The sequence below is a fragment of the Rana temporaria genome, chromosome 9 (assembly GCF_905171775.1).
Source record: "Rana temporaria chromosome 9, aRanTem1.1, whole genome shotgun sequence".
Classification (NCBI taxonomy): Eukaryota; Metazoa; Chordata; class Amphibia; order Anura; family Ranidae; genus Rana; species Rana temporaria.
In genome coordinates this window covers 130,829,214-130,849,782 of record NC_053497.1, presented here as the reverse complement: position 1 = coordinate 130,849,782, position 20,569 = coordinate 130,829,214, and the positions used below count along the sequence as shown (strand labels likewise).

The 20,569-nt window shown below is 45.7% G+C and overlaps 1 protein-coding gene across 2 annotated transcripts in view; it reads left to right on the top strand.

Moving 5' to 3' along the window:
• Window positions 1-20,569, top strand: part of PNPLA7 (patatin like phospholipase domain containing 7) — a 413,102-nt gene that overhangs the window by 78,477 nt on the left and 314,056 nt on the right. For both annotated transcript variants that reach the window (XM_040324512.1, XM_040324513.1), the window contains 2 exons: window positions 15,485-15,613; window positions 18,461-18,541. In XM_040324512.1, coding sequence (XP_040180446.1) covers window positions 15,485-15,613; window positions 18,461-18,541 — 210 coding nt within the window. The remainder of the gene's footprint in view (window positions 1-15,484; window positions 15,614-18,460; window positions 18,542-20,569) is intronic.

The window sequence follows — 20,569 nt, the reverse complement described above, 5'->3', positions numbered from 1 at the left end:
CTGGAGAGTGGTCTCTCCACCCCGAGATCTTTCAGGCCATATGCCAGAGATGGAGGCCCCCGGATGTAGACCTGCTAGCTTCCAGGTTCAACAGGAAGTTGGACAACTTTGTGTCCAGAAAGAGAGACCCTCTGGCCTACGGATGGGATGCTCTAATTAGGGTTGTCCCGATACCACTTTTTTTAGGACCGAGTACAAGTACCGATACTTTTTTTCAAGTACTCGCCGATACCGAATACCGATACTTTTTTTTCAATGTCATGTGACAGTTTGACAGATGGGCACTGATAGGTGGCTGGTACTGATAGGTGGCACTTATGGGCACTGACTAGTGGCTGGCGCTGATGGGCACTAATAGCTGGCACTGACAGGTTAGATGGCACTGATAGGTGGCAGTGAGTGAAGGGGAGTATATAGGGCAGGGTGCAGGTGGGTCCAGAGTGCAGGTGGGGACAGGGTGCAGTGTGCAGGTGGGTCCAGAGTGCAGGTGGGTGCAGTGTGCGGTTGGGGACAGGGTAAAGAGTGCAGGTGGGTACAGAGTGCAGGGTGGTACAGAGTGCAGGGTGCAGGTGGGTGCAGAGTGCAGGTAAGTGGTGGGTGCTGGGGAGTACAGAGGGCAGGGTGCCGGTGGGCAGTGGGTGCAGGTGGGTACAGCGTGCAGATGGGTGGTGGGTGCAGGAAAGTACAGAGGGCAGGGTGCAGGTGGGCAGTGGGTGCAGTGTGCAAGTGGTTGTAGGCGGGTGCAGTTGGGTACAGCGTGCAGGTGGGTGCAGGAAAGTACAGAGGGCAGGGTGCAGGTGGGCAGTGGGTGCAGCGTGCAAGTGGTTGTAGGCGGGTGCAGTTGGGTACAGCGTGCAGGTGGGTGGTGGGTGCAGGTCGGTGGTGGGTGCAGGGGAGTACAGAGTGCAGGTGGGCAGTGGGTGCAGATAGGTACAGCGTGCAGGTGGGTGCAGATGGGTGGTGGGTGCAGGAAAGTACAGAGGGTAGGGTGCAGGTGGGCAATGGGTGCAGCGTGCAAGTGGTTGTAGGTGGGTACAGCGCGCAGGTGGGTGCAGAGTGCAGGTCGGTGGTGGGTGCAGGGGAGTACAGAGGGCAGGGTGCAGGTGGGCAGTGGGTGTAGGTTGGTGCAGTTGGGTACAGCGTGCAGGTGGGTGCAGAGTGCAGGTGGGTGGTGGATACAGGTGGGTGGTGGATACAAGAATGTCTTCCCTCTCCCAGCACAGACACCCTGTGGCTGGAGAGGGTGGGCGGAAGCCAGGCTTCTGTATTTAGATGTAACATAGCAATGTGCTTCTGTCCAGCCGGATTCTCGGCACCTGCCCCCGCACTCCTGCAGCATCGCTCCCTGACGTTTGTCACACTAGAGCAGTGTTTCTCAATTCCAGTCCTCAGGCCCCCCCAACAGGTCAGGTTTTCAGGATTTCCCTCAGATGAAAAGGCTGTGGTGATTACTAAGGCAGTGAAACTGATCAAATCACCTGTGCAAAATAATGGAAATCCTGAAAACCTGACCTGTTGGGGGGGCCTGAGGACTGGAATTGAGAAACACTGCACTAGAGTGATGGAAAGCTTTTCCTGGGCAGAATTAGCACACTTGGCACACTTTCTCACCCATCCGAACACAGACCTCAGATACAGCGCGGCTCAATTCAGTGAGAGAGCTGCCCCTCCTCTCAGGCTCCTCCTCATGACCTGTGACTCTGAGACATGTCAGAGCCGGGGAGGAGCCGCCTAGGAAAAGCTTTCCATCCCCAGCTATAGTGTGACAAACGGCAGGGAGCGATGCTGCGGGAGTGCGGGCGGATGCCGAGAATACGTCTAATTAGCTATAGTCACTTTACACAATCTTTTACTTACTTGCCTGCCTGCTACGATGTCCTTCCTGCTCGTCTGAACTCCACCTGCTCTCCGCCCGTTCCGCCCACTCTCAGCTCAACAATTAGCACGATCTTCGCTGCTGGGTCTCCGCCCCTTCTCAGTCCCGCTCTCCGCCCCTTCTCAGTCCCGCTCTCCGCCCCTTCTCAGTCCCGCTCTCCGCCCCTCTAAAGAAATTCCAATGATCTCCGCTGTCTCCCCACCCCTTCTCAGCCCCCTGCTCTCCACCCCCTCTCTGCACCCGCTCTCCGCCCCCTCTCGTCACTTGAGAAAAAAAAAAATAAGTATCGGCAGAAGCATCGGGAGCATTTGCGCGAGTACAAGTACTCGCGCAAATGCTCAGTATCGGTCCCGATACCGATACTAGTATCGGTATCGGGACAACCCTAGCTCTAATAATTCTGTGGAATCAATTCTCACTTATCTATGCATTTCCTCCGATCGCTCTCTTACAAAGGCTACTTTGCAGGATCAAGAGGGAAAGAATTGCGGTAATCTTAGTGGCCCCAAATTGGCCCAGAAGACCCTGGTATGCCGCAATCTTAAAGATGGCGGTAGGGAAACCTTGGAAGCTTCCACTTCGTCACACCCTGCTATCGCAAGGTGCAGTGTTTCATCCTTCCTTACAAAAGCTAAATTTGACGGTTTGGCTGCTGAGTCCCACATTCTGAAGAAGCAAGGGATATCAGGTCCAGTGCTTTCTACACCTATTAATGCCAGAAAGCCAACTTTCAGGCTTATTTACTATAGAGTCTGGAAAGCATATGTTTTATGGTGTAAAACTAACAAATGGAATCCTCAAAGATATGACATAAGTAGGATTCTTGCCTTTTGCCAGCTAGGAGTGGATATGAAATTAGCCCTTAGTACCATTAAAGGTCAAATATCGGCTCTATCAGTCCTCTTTCAAAAACCACTGGCATCTCATTCCCCAGTTCGGGCTTTTATTCAGGGAGTACTGCGGATCAAACCGCCAGTCAAGTCTCCTTTATGCCCATGGGATCTGAATTTAGTATTGTCAGTGTTGTAGAGGCAACCTTTTGAACCTATTCGCAAGATTCCGCTGATTCTTTTAAGCAGAAAATTGGCCTTTTTGATTGCTATCTCTTCGGCTAGAAAAGTATCTGAATTAGCAGCTCTTTCTTGCAAAGAGCCTTATTTAATTTGTCACAAAGACAAAATTGTACTACGACCCCCATCCTGCCTTTTTACCTAAGGTGATGTCGGCTTTTCATTTAAATCAAGACATTGTTCTGCCTTCTTTTTTTCCTGGATCCGCAGACAGCAGAAGAAAGATTATTGCATTCCCTAGATCTAGTGAGAGCAGTAAAGGTGTATCTGCAAGCAACCGCTCAGATATGCAAAACAGATGTTTTGTTTGTTTTGCCAGATGGTCCCAAGAAGGGACAAGTGGCATCAAGATCCACTATCTTCAGGTGGATTCGACAAACAATTATTCAAGCCTATGGTTTAAAGCAGCCCTCAAAATTTCCACTCGCCTGCTAGCATTTGGCGAGTGGATTTAAGCTGGGGGCGAGTAATGACAGGGCTGCATGACCAATGTCCATTCAATCTGTGCCTACACTTAGAGCCCCGATGCGATTGGCGGGCGAAGAGGAAAGGTGCATGCTCGGGAAAAGTAGTTTGGTGAGCCGCGCACAGGCAGAGCAGTACACAGGTGCTCTCCTTACAATTCTCATTAAGCCATGGGACCTAACAGTATGACCTCTCTGAGCCTGGCCCCCTCCCTCCCCCGACCAATGTAGCTGGAGAGCAGAGAGCAGGGAGCATGAAGTAATGAGTCAGGTGGAGGATTGCGAAAATTACCACTCCGGGTGTCCCAGGTAGGCAGTGCAGCGCTCACTGAAAGTTGCCCTGACATGAGAGCGGCAGCCTTCTAGTTTGTGCAGTTTTCTTCTCCTTGTGCTCTATGTAGGTGTCCAGCAGTTCAGCCTGAGCACTGTGAGCAGACTGGTCTCAATGTGTGCTGTGCGGTGTCAATGTGCGCTGTGCTATGGTGTCAACGGCTGTGCAGTTGTGTGGATCTCGGCGCTGGATTGTACTCCCTCCCGCTGTGCTGCAGCTCCTCTCCTCACTGCCAGCCTGAATAAAAGGGGGAAGTGGGGACATGCAAGCGTGGAGCCGCACACACAGGCTCCTGATGATGAGATGAATAGTAGAGGGAGAGAGAGGATGGATGAATGGGAGTTGCAGAGGAGACAGCAAAAGAATGGGGAAGAGATCCAGTTCTAGTGCCCTGTCCCTCTGGTCTGCCCCCAGTGCCCTGTCCCATTTTGTTAAAGTTGTTTTTGGTAATATTTAATTGTGTAACTTGATTCTGCATAAAACATTTAACAGTATCATTCCATGAGATAATCTACGAGGGCGTGTTTAGGGGCGCAATTAGGCATGGAGCAGTGTATGAATTAGGTGGGGCAACTGGTGGCGAGTACCTCTTGAGGCCTGGCTAGTAGCTCAGGGCTTGAAATTTTGAGCCCTGGTTTAAAGAACAGAACTCCTCCTTTTTCTGTTAGGGCACACTCTACCAGGGCGATAAGTGCTTCATGGGCAGTGCATCACCAGGCTTTGATTGGCTCAGATCTGTAAAGCTGCAACTTGGTCTTCGGTCCCCACACATTTTCCAAATTCTATCAAATAGATGTGAAAGGACATGAGGATGCCGCCTTTGGGGGGAAGTGTGCTGCAGGCAGCAGTATAGGGCTTCTTGTCCGTAGCGGCCTGTTTGATCTGTGTCTCCCACCCTTCATATGGAGCGTTGCTCTGGGACATCCCATTATGTAATGAATGGCTCTGTGTCCCGCGGTGTACGAGAAAGAGAACAGGATTTTTAAAACGGCTTACCTGTAAAATCCTTTTCTTGGAGTACACCACGGGACACAGAGGTCCCCCTCTTCTTATGGGAACCTTATTGCTTGCTATAAAACTGAGGTACTTCCCTGATGGGAGGGGTTATATGGAGGGGAACTGTCTTCAATTGGTTATGCCAGTGTCCAATCACCGCTGGTGACCCTTAACCCATTATGTAATGAATGGCTCTGTGTCCCGTGGTGTACTCCAAGAAAAGGATTTTACAGGTAAGCTGTTTTAAAAATCCTGTTTTTGTCGAGTCTTGCTTTTTAAATTTAAAAAAAAAAAAAAATTTCTTTATCGTACATCACAGGACACAGAGACTAGTAATTACTAAGTGTGTGTGTGTTATATTCCACCTTCAGGTGCTGGACACTGGTGTAATCAATTAAGACAGGAAGTTTCCTCCCTATATAACCCCTCCCATACTGGGAGCACCTCCGTTTTTTTCACCAGTGTCTAAGATGTTGGTCATGAGTGAAGATGTGCTCAGAGGAGCTCCACTGGAGGGATCCATGCTGGATTTAAATAGCCTCCATAAAAACCAGATCCATCCAAAGTGCCTTGGGCTAAAGTGGATGGTACCTGGGGCCTCCGTATCCGAAGCACAAGGTTTTTGCCCTGTAATGCCTCTCTTCGGAGGGCTGGATCCTGGGTTCCAGTACTTTGGTTATAACCACATACCAAAAGTTTTCTGTCAGGATGCGGTACAGGTCCAGGGGAGTGGAAACCCTGTCTTGGATCCCGGTCCCTGAAGGTATGTTGACTTAACCTGCGGTGATGGGTGAAGATTGGGTCTGTCTGTGCTCAGCAGTATCCTGCAGCGGGGATAAGGTAAGTGAAGACAATCCTAGGTAAATACCTTAAGGATTGTCTTCCATGAGTAGCTGCATGTCTTATCTGTTTTCCGCCACTAGAGGCAGTAAAGAGACATACCTGGTGTTTCGCTTACCATGCTCTCCAGGAATGAAAGCTCAGTGTTAGCGAGTCTGTTGAGCGGCTCACTTTCTCCGCTTCAGGCTCTGTCACAGTTGTGTGGGGGAGTCCCTCGTAGTCCGGGTCCACGGCGCTCCTTGGGGGATCTCTCTCCCCCCGCCTCCACCATTTCCCTACGCGCGTGCGTGCACGAGGGGGCACGCTTTTGTAGGCGGGGGGACGATGTGGTTGCCGCTGGCGCACGTGCTCGCCAGCTCATGGTGCAGACGCAGGGCAGGCCCTTCAAAAAAGCCCAGACATCAGAGCTCTGTAAAACCAGAGGGACACAGCAGCTTGGGGCACGTAAGCACCTTGTGTGTGTTGGATAGAGACATACCTAAGACGCCTACTCAGCATCTAGCTGTGCAGATTAGCAGGCATTGTTTTTTTGCTAGACTAAGTTCAGCTGTTGATGCACCTGTGTTAAGTTTTTCTGCTTTTAGCTTAGGACTTTCGTCTCCCTGTAGAAAAGGTTCAGGGGCAGGAATATAAAAGGGTACCAGGGTATCGCCACCTGAATCTGGTGGCTCTTATCATGCCTGGATGATACCATCCTCCCCTGTAGAGACTTGAGGCAGCCACGGGTTGAGCCATTGGCCCTGTCAGGCATTGCAGCCTCCCCCGCCATTGCAGCCTATCTGCATATGTCCATTTTGGAAGTTTTTTGCATTGCATTTGTTGGTTTATAAGAGGCAGAAACTGGGGTGTGCCCCTTTCCCTGCTCTAAATCCTCAAACAAAAGGATTAAAAGACCTGAGGATGAAAATTCACTGTCAGAGGACAGGGAACAGGTGCAGTCTAACGAGGAGGAGCCTCACAAGTTCTGGAGTCGCAGCTGCAGTCTTTTTCAGAGATTCATACTTGCCCTCAGCCTAGACGGCCAAAGCCTCTGTCTCCTCCTTGGTGTTTTAAAAAAAATAATTCCTATAGGTTAGTAGAAAAACATCCAAAGGGTCCTCATCCTGGTGCTGGCTTCGGGCTAACCAAACGCACAACTGTGGGATGCACAGTTGCTGGTGCACATTGCTAATGCACAACAGCTATATCGCATGATTGCGGAAACGCACGTCTGCAGAGGATAACTTCCTCTTTACCAGTCCACATGTTTGCATAAAATATATGAGTTTGGAATGTTTAAAATGCATGTGGGGTAAAAACAAGTAACCGAACATGTTTTATTGTTGATCACATAAAGATACATGTTTCTATTTGTATGGGTGTACATGTTTTTTACATAGTCGCATGAGGATGCTTGGTCACATTAAAGTGCTTAAAGGAACACTAAAGGTACAATTTAAAAAAAATAAAAATAACATACATGTTATACTTACCTCCACTGTGCAGATCGTTTTGCACAGAGTGACCCGGATCTGTGTCTTCTGGGGTCCCTCGGCGGCTGTCTCGGCTCCTCCTCGCAAAAGCTTTCCACGTTCATGCGAGCTCCCTCGCATGGTGGAAAGCTTTTGCGAGCGCGCTCCCGTGATACAGCAGCGGCCATAGCCGCCGACTGTATCACTCGGCCCCGCCCCCCGGCGCGCCGCGTCATCCGCTGTGATTGACAGCAGCGCCAGCCAATGGCTGCGCTGCTATCAATCCGCCCAGCCTAGCCAATCAACGGCCAGGCTGGGAACCGAGCAAGATGACAAGCACGCGCGCGGGACTTTCGAACGGTGAGGTAAGTAAAACGGGGGCTCGGGGGGGGGGGGGGGGCGGTGCTGTCAGATGTTTTTTTACCTTAATGCATAGGATGCATTAAGGTAAAAAAACTTTTACCTTTACAACTCCTTTAAGTCACACAGAGAGGTTTATTTGCACAGAAATGCCTAAAATCGCATAAAGATGCTTGATTGCGTAAAGATGCTGGATCACACACGGTTGCCTGATCACACTATCCTTTGAATACCCAAGCATACTTGGTCACACAGGGAGGCTTGTTTTCACAGAAATGCCTAAAATCGCATAAAAATGCTTGATTGCATAAAGATGCTGGCTCACATAGGGGTGCTTGATCACACAAGAATCTTTGGTCACACAAGGGTACTTGTCTGCACAGTAGTGCTTAAAATGCATAAGATGTTTGATCGCATGAAAAATGCTGAATCGCATAAGGATGCATGATTGCTTAAAGTTGCATGTTTGCCTAGATTTTGCATGGTTGCATAATGAGGCATTATAATGTGTTTCCCTAATTATACAGGATTCCTTGTGTTTACATAGGAATACGTGTCTGCATGGGTACATGTTGCATGACACGTTCGTAAACGCATGCTTGCTTGCACGATGCTCGTTCCATCGCACACATACAGCGCACCTTTTTTTTATGTTTTGCCTAAAACATATTTGGATGAATTCATGCTTCCATGAACACACGCTTCCATAGAGGCATATGGCTTTAACACTTGCCACATACACATATGTGGAGCCATTTGCATATGTGTTTATTTACATGGGACTGCAGAGGTTGTCTGCGTTTCGAAGGGCAACAGCACCTTCTCCAGTTGGTGGTCTTGCCCCTTGGGTTAGCCACCGTGCCCGGGTTTACAGGGTGCTAGGGCCCGCCTCTAGCAGGTCTAAAGGCCCAGGGTATAGCAGTAATGGCATACCAAGGCAAACTCCTGCTGATGGATCACTCAGTTGCATGGCTGGACCTATGTGTATCCAGCATGGTCAAGTATTTGGAACTCCTGGGTTAGGATCCCAGTCTAAAGGTACATTCTTTTGTGGAATGTTTGGGACACAGACCAAAAATTTTAGGCCTCAGACAAGATCAGCGCTATGAGAAAGCTGGTCTATGTGGTCAAGGCAAGGAACAGTTCCTTACATTTTGCTTTTTGCTTAAGGTGCTAGGGAAGATGGTGGCTTCATTCAAAGCGGTTCCCTATGCTTAGTTTCATTCAAGGCTGATATATACATTATTCTGTCGGCCTGGTACGAGTAGCTCCTAACCTAGCATTCTACAAAGAGTCCGGTCCCAGGGATATGCTGGAGTTTCAGTTGGTGGTTTTTAACCAAAAGATTGGCAGAAAGGAAGATCCTTCATGCCCGTTACCTGGGAGGTGGCGGTTACGAAGGCTGGCTTCTAGGGATGGAGTGCAGGCCTGGAAGAGACCACTGCCCAGGGGAAGTGGTCAAGCTCCAAGTGAGACTCTTCCGTCAGCATTCGAGAGCTACGGATGGAGCATCTGGCTTAAGGGCCTGGACGTTTAGGTTGCAGGATTGTTCTGTCAGAGTACAATCCAACAATGCCACACTAGTGATTTTCTTAGTTTACCAAGGAGGCACTAGAAGTCACTCAGCCAGAAGAAAGTAAGCCATGTTCAGGCTTGGGAAGAGGAGCTTGTGCCTTGCCTATTGACAATCGTCATTTCATGGAATGCAGAATTGGCAGGCGATTCTCTGGAGCCGTCAACAATTGTTCACGGGATAATGACCTCTACTCCCTGCCAGAGAAAGGGTACCATGTACATAAAATGTATTGGCGTCCAGGTTCAACAAGAAGTTGAACATCTTGCGTCAATGACAAAGGATCCACTCGCATGCGGGACAGATGCGTTAGTGACCCTGTGGGACCAGTTGTCACTGGTTTATGCATTCTCTCCCCCCAGTCCTGCGACTTTCGTAGCTTCTATGCAACATCAGAGGGGAACGAAAGCCGGCCTAATTTCTCCGGCATAACCCAGGCGACCTTACTGTGCAGGAATAGTAAGGGTGGTAGTAGAGGACCCAGGGTCCCTTACATCTTGTCCAGGCCTACTTTGCATGGCGGTATTCCATCCCGTATTGCAAACATGGGAATTAATGGTCTGGCTGTTATAACCCGCATTCTTGAGGATCAGGGCTTTCAGACTCATACAGGAGAGCTGGCCTCCAGGACCAGATATCATAGGATCTGGAAGGCCCATGTTCCTGGTGTGAAACCAAGGGGTGGCATCCTTGGAAGTATGTCATAGGTAAAATTCTTGCCTTCCTAAATTAGGAAAGGAGATGGAGCTAGCCTTAAGTTTCATCAAGGATCCGATCTCGGCCTTGTCAGTATTTTCAAAGGTCGCTTACTTCGCACACTTTGATCCGGGCCTTTATACAAGGGGTAACGCGTATAAGTCCGCCAGTTAGATCGCCCTTGTGCTCAGGGGATAGAGTCTAGTTTTGTCGGCTTACAAGGTCAGCACCTTGGGCCGATGCACCATATTTCCCTTCATCCTTCTAACAAGGGAATTGGTGTTCTTGGTTGCGGTAGCCTCCGCAAGAGCGTTTCAGTATTGGCAACTTTCTTTGTATAGAGCCATACTTTAATTATTCTTAAGGATAGGGTGATGTTAAATCCTCACCCAGCCTTATTTCCTCGAAGGATCTAGATTTCATTTGAATCAAGATATTCTTGCCTTTCTTTTTTCCAGAACCTTGTTCTGCAGAAAGAAACGTTATTGCTTTTCTCTCAATATAGATGAGAGCAGTTAAAAATCTATCTGAAGGTTTCAGATATAGGAAACTGACGTTTTGTTGTGCTGCCAGAAGACCCTAGAAATGGGCAGGTAGTGTTCAGATCAGCTATTAAAATGGTTACACTCTCTTTCATTGGAGTAAGAAAAGTCAAGGCCTATCTGAAGCGGCTGCTCGGATACGGAAAACTGATGTTGTTGCGCTAACAGGAGGCCCCAGGAAAGGGCAGGCAGCATCTAAATCAACTGTTTTCAATGTTGATTCATCAGGTTATTATTCAGGCTTGTGGTTTAAAGAGAGGATTTCCCCCTGGTGCACCCTACCAGGATAGTAAGCGATTCATGCGTGGTGCATTATCAAGCCTTTATGACTCAGATTTGCAAGGCCGCAACTTGGTCGTCGGTACTTACGTTCACTAATTTCTATCAGGTGAATGTAAGACGGCAAGAGGATGCCGCTTTTTGGTGCAGTATGCTGCAGGCAGCAGTATAGGTCCTCACGTCTGATGGCGGTCTGCGTTATTTGTGTCTCCCTCCCCTCAGTAGGCATTGCTTCGGACGTCCCACTTAGTAATTACTAGGCTCTGTGTCCTGTGATGTACGATAAAGAAAATAGAATTTTTATAACAGCTTACCTGTAAAATCCTTTTCTTGGAGTACATTACGGGACACAGTGCTCCCGCCCCTCTTGTTTGGGAATATTGGGACACTTATTGCTTTGCTACAAAAACTGAGGTGCTCCCAGTATGGGAGGGGTTATATAGGAAGGAAACTTCCTGTCTAATTGATTGCACCAGTGTCCAGCACCTGAAGGTGGAATATAACACACACACACACTTAGTAATTACTATGAGGCTCTGTGTCCCGTGACAGGATTTAAATGGTAAGCTGTTATAAAAATCCTATTTTTTTAACGCTGTCATAGTTCTCTTAAGAAAAATAAAAAAAATTATAAAAAAAGAGTAAAGTTCAAAACCCTAAGTGTCGAATGCAGAACCCTATAGACCCCAATCAGAATCCATTTCTGAACTTATCTTGCATCAGCAAAGTGAAATCTGCTTGGCTGCTATGTGTTAATGCCCTTTCAATTTAGTTATTTGCTTCTAGCATTGTTTATTGCATACAAGGCTGTTTGTATCTTTATAAAAGCTTGGTGCCCCTACTTTACAATGTACACGTTGCTGTTTACATACATGCTGCTCAGAGAATTCATTAGTCACCGTGGTCAGGTACAGACGCTTCTCTCTTCCGATACGAGTGATCAGCTGTCACAGCCCAAGTCACAGTACCAGCCTGCATATTGTGCACAATGTAGAAATCTATTTACACTCAGCACAATCTCATTCATTATTTCTGCCCTGGGGATATTTGTCAGTCGAGTTCTCACCATGGAAATAATAAATGAAATTGGAAAAAGGGAGTGCTGCGTTATTAGCATTGCTCGCTGTGCCATGCTGCTGGTTATCCAGAAATGTATATTCCACAAGGAATAAAACCCCTCAGCTCGCTTCCCGTAAACCAGCAATTTATTCCACATTAAGAAAATCATTTTTCTCCATTTTATAGAGGGCTATATTATTGCAGTTTTAATATTGCACACAGTGGAAATATAGGTAAGAGTTTATTCCTATATTTCTTGTCTGTAATTTACTCATCCTTTTGGGCTTGTGTGCAGGGAATTAACTAGTGGCTGATTGTTAACTTTATTATATGTCCGTTACATGTTTCTTGAGCCTCTTTTCTTTTTACGTTGTATGCACATTTAACATATTTTAGACTCATTTACCTTTACAAGCCTCCCTTTTGTAGCCATCTAAAAGAGTACACTACTGGGTAAAGTGTATGTGGATGTGATGTTAACAGACCCAGCATACACAGCTGTCACATAGGTGGTGATCAACTTTCTTGATATGGGGCCTCAAGTGTGGCCCCTGACATCCCCCAAAGGGCCAAACATAATATTTAATAATGTAATGCTACAGAAAGCTATATCATGAAGACGTCGGAGGATGCCACACTCCCATCAGTCAGAATAGTAAGAGGACAGTGAAACAGCTACACCCACTGACTCATTTCACTCACTCAGGGCTTGATTGAATAAATGCGTCGGGTGTGGCCAGAGAGGGGCCGAGGCGGAGGCCGTTTCACTGTCCTCTTACTATTCTGACTGATGGAAGCCGATTCCTTAGACTTCGTCACAGTTTTGCTGTTCTGGATGTGTATCCAGATGCCGTGCCAATACAGCTGAGGATTACAGGGGCTCTAGGAGCGGCACTTCCAGTTTGTTTATAGACTACAGAAAGCTGTCAACGACTGGAGACATACAGCAGGAGATGGTTACAGACTGCTAATATACTATAGCAATTATTGGAGCTTGTGAACATGCTTTAATGGTTGTTAGAAACTGGGGACATGCCTCAGAAAATTGTCATAGCCTGGAGATTCATGAGACTATGAGAAATCACTGCTATTACACGGCAATAGAAAACATGGATTATGCCTAGTACACACGACCGGAAAAGGTCCGTCAGAAATCCAGAGGGGAAAACCTAGAACCTGCTCTCGACTTTTCCTCAGTACAGACGTTTGGTTTTCCTGTCGGGATTCCCGAGAGATTTTCCTCGGGATTCCCGACTATGTGTATGCTCCATCTGAGTTTTTACCCACAGGAAAACTGCCAGAAATGTCTGTTTTCCACCGGGATTCTCGGCGGGAAAAAAGAGAACAGGTTATATTTTTTTGTACAGCGGTTTTTGGGCAGTTTTCCTGTTAGAAAAAATGTGAGGAGCATACACAGCCGGCCAAAAGCTCTCCTGGTCGTGTGTACGGGGCATAAATGTATGTAGGGTCTAAGAGGGCCGCACAGAAAATGTCAAAAGGCTGCAGGTTGGGCACCAGGGTGGTACAGTGCCCCTTTCCTCCTACCCCAGCAGCTACTTAAAAGACTGAGGGGTGGAAGAGTTGGTCCAGCACAGACAGTAATTGCACTCCCAGAAAAAGAGACGGCTACAATGTGCAGGGAGGGAGGAGGATTTGCTAGGGAATCAAGTCTTTTTGGAAGTTGTCACATATCCTAGCAAGTTTAAGGCACATTGCCACCCACTAAAAAATAGTTTAAAATAATAATAATATTGCTGCAAGTGAGCAATTTAAAATGCTTGTTTTTTATTTTTATAACAGATGCGTCTTGGGAGTTGAAATTGATCATAATAACAAACTATTTAATACAGTCTAAAAGCTGACACAGTGAATAAGTTCTTTCGCATATACCTGTTAGAAACCTGGGTAATACAAAGTAAGCATGTGATAAAAAAAATTAAATAGGCCGAGGTCTCAAACATTGAAGACTGCATGTCAGCACAGTCAATAGATCATGAGACATAGATAGGTTGAAATCTGGTGGACTAATAAAGGGCTACTAAGAATAGTGAACCTGTGTGATCATAAGGGTGCTTTGTCGAAATCAGTCCTACAGGGACAGTTCCACCTCCCCAATTCGGAACTCTACCGTTACACTCAGCAGATTGTTTAGCAAAATGTAACCGCATCTCTGACTTGTCCACATCCACTCCCATAAAGAATCTTTGCAGGACTTTCGACAAACACACTGGCCACATATCATTGATCTATGGTATCCTTTCTTCGACCTCACAAAAACGTTTTACATGCAAAAATGGGAGCAAGATATTGGTACTTCTATGGAAATTGTAGAATGGAGTAAATTTATTCAGAGTGCATCTAAATCATTTATTAATGCCTCCTTGATGGAGGCAAATTATAAGGTCTTACTGAGATGGTACTTGGTCCCGGTGCGAGTAGCTTCTTTTGTCCCGGGGGCATCCTCGCGATGCTTTAGGGGATGTGACACAGAAGGCACCATGTACCACACTTGGTGGACATGCCAGAAAGTGAGGAAATTTGGGATACGTACCTATAATTTTATATAGGTATTCCCTGACCCAGGTAAACCTCATTAAATAACCACTGAATGCACTCCTGGGGCGCCCAGTAGATGGAACATCGACGCAATTGAAAATATATTGATTGCTTTTATATTTGTTGCAGCAAGAATATCCATTGCCAAGTCCTGGAAGTCCCCTACAATTCTGTTTTACCTATTGAAATCCAAGCTATCTTGGATAATGGTAAATGAACGATTATCGGCCCTTAAGGATGATAAGATCGCTTGGTTTAATACAGTATGGGATCCCTGGATTAATTATCTTAAGACTACTTAATACTCTGGAATGATCCCGGGAGTTCCTCTTCTAGGGTTGGAATATGATTAAACCTTTTTATTTTAGGATTATACAAATTGATAGGGGGTGTACCATCGTCCTAGTATTATAGAATAAATGGAGGGGTCTCAAGGATTCCCCAATGAACCCTGAAACTCCAGTGAAATAATGTGGGCAGGGAGGACTATACCGGTACTTGGTAATTAGGTTCAAAAGCCTGAATAGTTCATGTTTAAGAAAATATTTATTGACAAATAAACATTAAAGACAAGAATAAAATTACAAAACATAAAAACATTACAGAAATACAAACTTGACCACAATCAGGTCACCGGTTGTGCAATCCCCATTTAACAGACGGGGTAGAGTATCGGTGAAAAAATTTAAATCATGAGACCAGCAACTGCATTATTACATTATTTATACAGCTCTTTTTTTGGCTATACGACCAAACCCCCCCAAGAATTTTAATATGTTTGCTTATTGTTTTATCTCTTTCTTTACAATGTCAAATATTATTGATTGTATTTTTATCTATATAATCTCAATAAAAATATTGAATAAGAAAGTTGAATTCATACCGATCCCTTCCTGTTTTTCAAGCCTTCCTGATGGGCAAGGATAACAACCTTCACACTAAGGGTCCTGTAGAGATGTTTTGAAGGTGGGAGGGGCAGAGCCAAGCTTGATTAAAATGACCTTGTCACTGGTATAAAAATGCTGGAATGGTGCTACACCGTAAGAGAAGAATAGCAATACTTACCTGTCAAGCAGGCCTCCAAACTTTTCCCAGTTGCAGACCTAGGTCCCCCTCTGTTATCTGATGCTTCCAAGTGTGTTGAATAATGTGTCTACCGCTGTGCGTTGTGATTTATCCAAACAGCTGCTACATCGGTACTCCTTTTTTTTTTTTTTTTTGTGTGCATTGAGGAGGAGTTTTGGGTGTGTCAGATAGCGGCACTTAAATCTTTGCAACAGAACAAAGGATTGGGTCGCCGCCACTTTTGCAGTTGAGGCTGGAGCATAGAAGGTGATGGTTCGGGTGGAGTTTTCTTACTTGGTATGTTTTTGTCTTATTTTGTGCTTTAGGGACACCCGGCTCCCTACAAGACAGTTTCAGCAAGAGCCGCCACAGCTTCCACCATCTTGAGGCTTCCAGCTAACGCGTTTCAAGATGTGTTTTCCAAGTACCCCGAGACCCTTGTGAGGGTAGTGCAGGTAACTGAGATAAAATCTGTGTCAACTCCAGTGTGAATCTGAAATCTGGCGAATATTGATGAATCATGTGTTTGTTACATTTTTTTTTTTTTTTTTTTACATACATCTAATGTTTGTACTTTTATTTGTCTTCGTTAGCTTTTTGTAATCCTGATAACAACACCACTCAAACTGGAAGAGCAAGGGGCAGTACTCTGAGCCAATCGGGGCTGTTTTTCTTTGTATGGTGCTTGTCTAAACTGGCTTATTTGAGGGCAAAGCACAATGATGACTTCACTGATGTGCTGCTCCTTTTTTCTAGTTTTAGGCTGTGGATATAGAGCTAATGATCTGGAACTGGCATTTTTTTTTGTCACTTGGTTGTGTACAGTTACCATGATTTCAGCAGGGTTAGAACTGTGCACATAGAGGATGCTTGCAGATATATGCATAAGGTAGGACAATTAACGATAGGATCAAGATAATCCTTGGCACTGTTTATGTGTGTGTGTGTATGTATGTATATATATATATATATATATATGTGTGTATATATATATAGTTGTGCTCATAAGTTTACATATCCTGGGAGAATTTATGATTTTTTGGCCATTTTTCAGAATGATAACACAAAAATGTTTCTTTCTAGGGCTGCAACTAACGATTATTTTCATAATCCATTAGTTGGCCGATTATTGTTTCGATTAATCGGATAATAGCATTAAAATTTTTTTTTATAATTTTTACATTTTTTTGGGCCAATTTGTTGTTGGGCAGATTACAAAACACAAATTGCCGCAAAAACACATTACATGCTTTTTCTGCAGCTTCTCCATTGAAGTATATTGAACCAAAAAAAAAAAAACTGTTTTGCGTTAACTCCTTGCCCTTTCCAAATACGCAGCAGCTGAAAAAAAATCATATGAACGTGTCCCATAGGAAAACATATAAATGAACTGTAGTGTGTTTCTGCAAAAAGCACCAAAAAACAGAGGTGTGACCCAGGCCTGAGATGTTTAGTAACATAATGGGGTTAAAAAAAAGTACAAAAAGAACAAATAATCGCTACTGTAAGGGGTTCATTTTAAAGTAATATTTACAGTAGCGATTTCCTTTTTTGTACTATAAAGGGCTAATTTTAGTTGTTTTAACCCCATTATGTTACTGGCCGATTAATCGATTATAAAAATTGTAATCGATTAATTTCATAATCGATTAGTTGTCGAATAATCGATTAGTTTTTTCGGCCCTATTTCTTTCACTCATGGTAAGTGTTTTGGCTGAAGCCATTTATTATCAATCAACTGTGTTTACTCTTTTTAAATCATCATCACAACAGAAACTACCCAAATTACACTGATCAAAAGTTTTACATACCCTGGTGATTTTGGCCTGGTTACATGCACCCAAGTTGACACAAAGGGTTTTGAATGGCTATTTAAGGTAACCATCCTCACCTGTGATCAGTTTGATTGTAATTAGTGTGTGTGTGTATAAAAGGTCAATGAGTTTCTGGACTCCTGACAGACCCTTGCATCTTTCACTCAGTGCTGCACTGACGTTTCTGGATTCTGAGTCATTGGGAAAGCAAAAGAATTGTCAAAAGATCTGCAGTTGAACTGTATAAAACAGGAAAGGGAAATAAAAAGATATCAAAGGAATTGAGAATGCCAATCAGCAGTGTTCAAACTCGAATCAAGAAGTGGAAAATGAGGGGTTCTGTTTAAACCAAACCACGGTCAGGTAGATAAACTAACATTTCAGCCACAACTGCCAGGAAAATTGTTTGGGATGCAAAGAAAAACCCACAAATAACTTCAGGTGAAATACAGGCTCTCTGAAAACAACATGTGGTGTGGCTGTTTCAAGATGCGCAATAAGGAGGTACTTGAAGAAAGATGGGCTGCATGGTCGAGTCAACAGAAGAAGGCCATTACTATGCAAATGCCACAAAGTATCCAGCTTACAATACGCCAAACAGCACAGAGACGAGCCTCAAACCTTCTGGCACAAAATCATTTGGAGTGATGAGACCAAAATTTAGCTTTTTGGCCACAACCATAAACGCTATATTTGTATATTTGGAGAGGAGTCAACACGGCCTATAATGAAAGGTCCACCATCCCTACTGTGAAACACGGAGGTGGATCGCTGATATTTTGGGGATGTGTGAGGCACAGGAAATTTGGTCAAAATTGATGGCAAGATGAATGCAGTATGTTATTTAAAAAATACTGGAGGAACATTTGCATTCATCAGCCAGGAAGCTGCGCATGGGATGTACTTGGACATTCCAACATGACAATGATCCAAGACACAAGGCCAAGTCGACCTGTCATTGGCTACAGCAGAATAAAGAGAAGGTTCTGGAGTGGCCATCTCAGTCTTTTGACCTCAATATCATTGAGCCAATCTGGGGAGATCTCAAACGTGCTGTTCATGTAAGACAGCCCAGAATTTACAGGAACTGGAGGCTTTTTGCCAAGAGGAATGGGCAGCTTTACCATCTGAGAAGATAAAGAGCCTCATCCACAAATACCACAAAAGACTTCAAGCTGTCATTGATTAAAGGGGGCAATACATGGAATTAAGAACTGGGGTATGTAAACTTTTGATCAGGGTAATTTGGGTAGTTTCTGTTGTCATTATGATTTAAAGAGTAAACACAGTTGATTGATAATAAATGGCTTCAGCCAAACACTAACTATGAGCGAAAAAAGTTTTTGTGTTATTTATATTCTCTGAAAACAGGCCAAGAAATTATAAATTCAGCACAACTGTCTATATATTATTATTATTATTATTATTATTTTTTTTTTGAAGATTGGTTGATAGTCAATCACTGACGTGTACCTTTTTGTTCTACAGATTATAATGGTCAGGCTGCAGAGAGTGACATTCTTGGCACTACACAACTACCTGGGTCTAACCACAGAGCTGTTTAACTCCGTGAGTACTTTTTTTTACATATTTTGTATTAGGACAGTATTCAAAAATAGATGTAGGTAACAAGTTTTTGCTAACCTTACACTTAGGCTGCATTCACACCTGAGCATAGCGTTTTGCAGCGATTTTGTGGCGTTTTTTACCGCGATTTTGGACAGGTCTAGGGTCACCAATGTAAAAAACTGAAAAAATAACATATTTGGGGATCCAACTCCCAGCCTCCCTAACAGACCTGTATTCCCTTAACTATGTCCCACTGCTCCAGAATATACTGAAAGACCTGAAAGGATGGTCCCCTAAACCTTTATCATGGTTTGGCAGGATCGCTGTGGTCAAAATGAACATTCTGCCCCGGGTTCTATACACCATGCAGGCAATACCAATCAGTCTCCCCCGGCCTTCTTCTCATCATACAAGACGGCTTGCACGAGGTTCGTGTGGCATGACGCTCACCCGCGCCTGAGTTATTCCAGGCTCCCCAAACTGCAAGGCGGTCTGGGGCTGCCGGACCTGTACAAATACAACGTAGCCTGTGGCCTGACCAGAATTGTAGACTGGGCAGCGAATAGAGAGAGCAAGAAATGGGTGGAGCTTGAACAGACGTTCACCCACCTGCCCTTAATCCACCTACCATGGATCACTCGGAACAAAGCCCTAGGAGACTGTAGAGAACATCCCCTGATCCGACCCTCCCTAACAGCCTTTCAAACGGCGTGCACCAAACACGGACTGTCTGACCTGAAAGGACCGATGACTCCCCTACGACTGAATCCAGACTTTCCCCCGGGTATGAGTCCAGCCTTCTTATCAGACGGCTGGCCCCACGACACCGTACGGGCGAGTCATTTCTACACCTCTGGTCGCCTTTTGTTACAATCGGAACTGGCGGCAAAAATGGGCAAAGAAGAGTTCCCGTTCTGGAACTACATACAGCTTAGACATTTCTTTGACAAGACGGCCCCTAGGGAACACTGGTCAAGGCCCTACTCCCCCTACGAAAACCTCTGCAACTCTAAGACACCACTGCAACACCTGATCTCGACAACGTATGGGTTACTGTTCTCCTCACATTCACCCAAACTTCACTGGGCCAACCAACAATGGGAAAGTGACCTGTCCCTTGACCTAACAGACAGGGATTGGGAGCAAATATACAGACTCTCCCACAAGGGATCAGTCAACGTCCAGACACAAGAGAACGCCTACAAACTCCTCTCCAGGTGGTACAAGACTCCACTCAAGCTACACAGAATTGACCCGGCACACCCCAAAGTCTGCTGGAGATGCCACCTGGAGACGGGTTCCTTTCTCCACATCTGGTGGACGTGCCCCAAGATCCAACCGTACTGGACCGAGGTCCACAAACTCATCACTAGCATAACCACCGACCTACTGGAATTCTCGCCTGCCCAATTCCTTCTCCACCATGCCAAACCACTCCCGAGGAGATACTGCCGATCCCTAGCTATGCACATGGTGAATGCCGCACGTATGTGCATCCCGATCAAATGGCTCTCCCCGCACCCACCGTCCCTGGCAGAATGGGCCAAGCGCCTACAGAAGATAATGGAGATGGAGGAACTCATCCATCAATCCAACGACGCCCCCTGCGAAATTCACGGAGACCTGGGCCTGCTGGCTACACTTCACAACGACTGACGTTTACAAAACCATTACCGCCTGACGACATCATCCCTAGGCCTCCTTGACACTACTCCCGTACAGAGCTGTGGCGGATTCCCACCCCTCCCCATTCCATCCCCCCCTTTTTTTGATGGCGACATCCCCTCCCCCGACCGGAAACATGACCCTGACCCCGGTTGCCTCACATTTTGGTAGCCGGGTAGAGACGCTTTTGGACTCGTGAGCAGCCGGTCTTGTTGCCTCCTTTGACAGAAGGATATGACGGTCCCTTTTGGGACCTGGAGGCACTGCTAGTCGATTGTTCTATTGTGCTTTAATTACGCGATGGATAACTGTCCTACCTTACACTATCTGTACTACCTGCTGCCATGCACAGTATCAACGCTG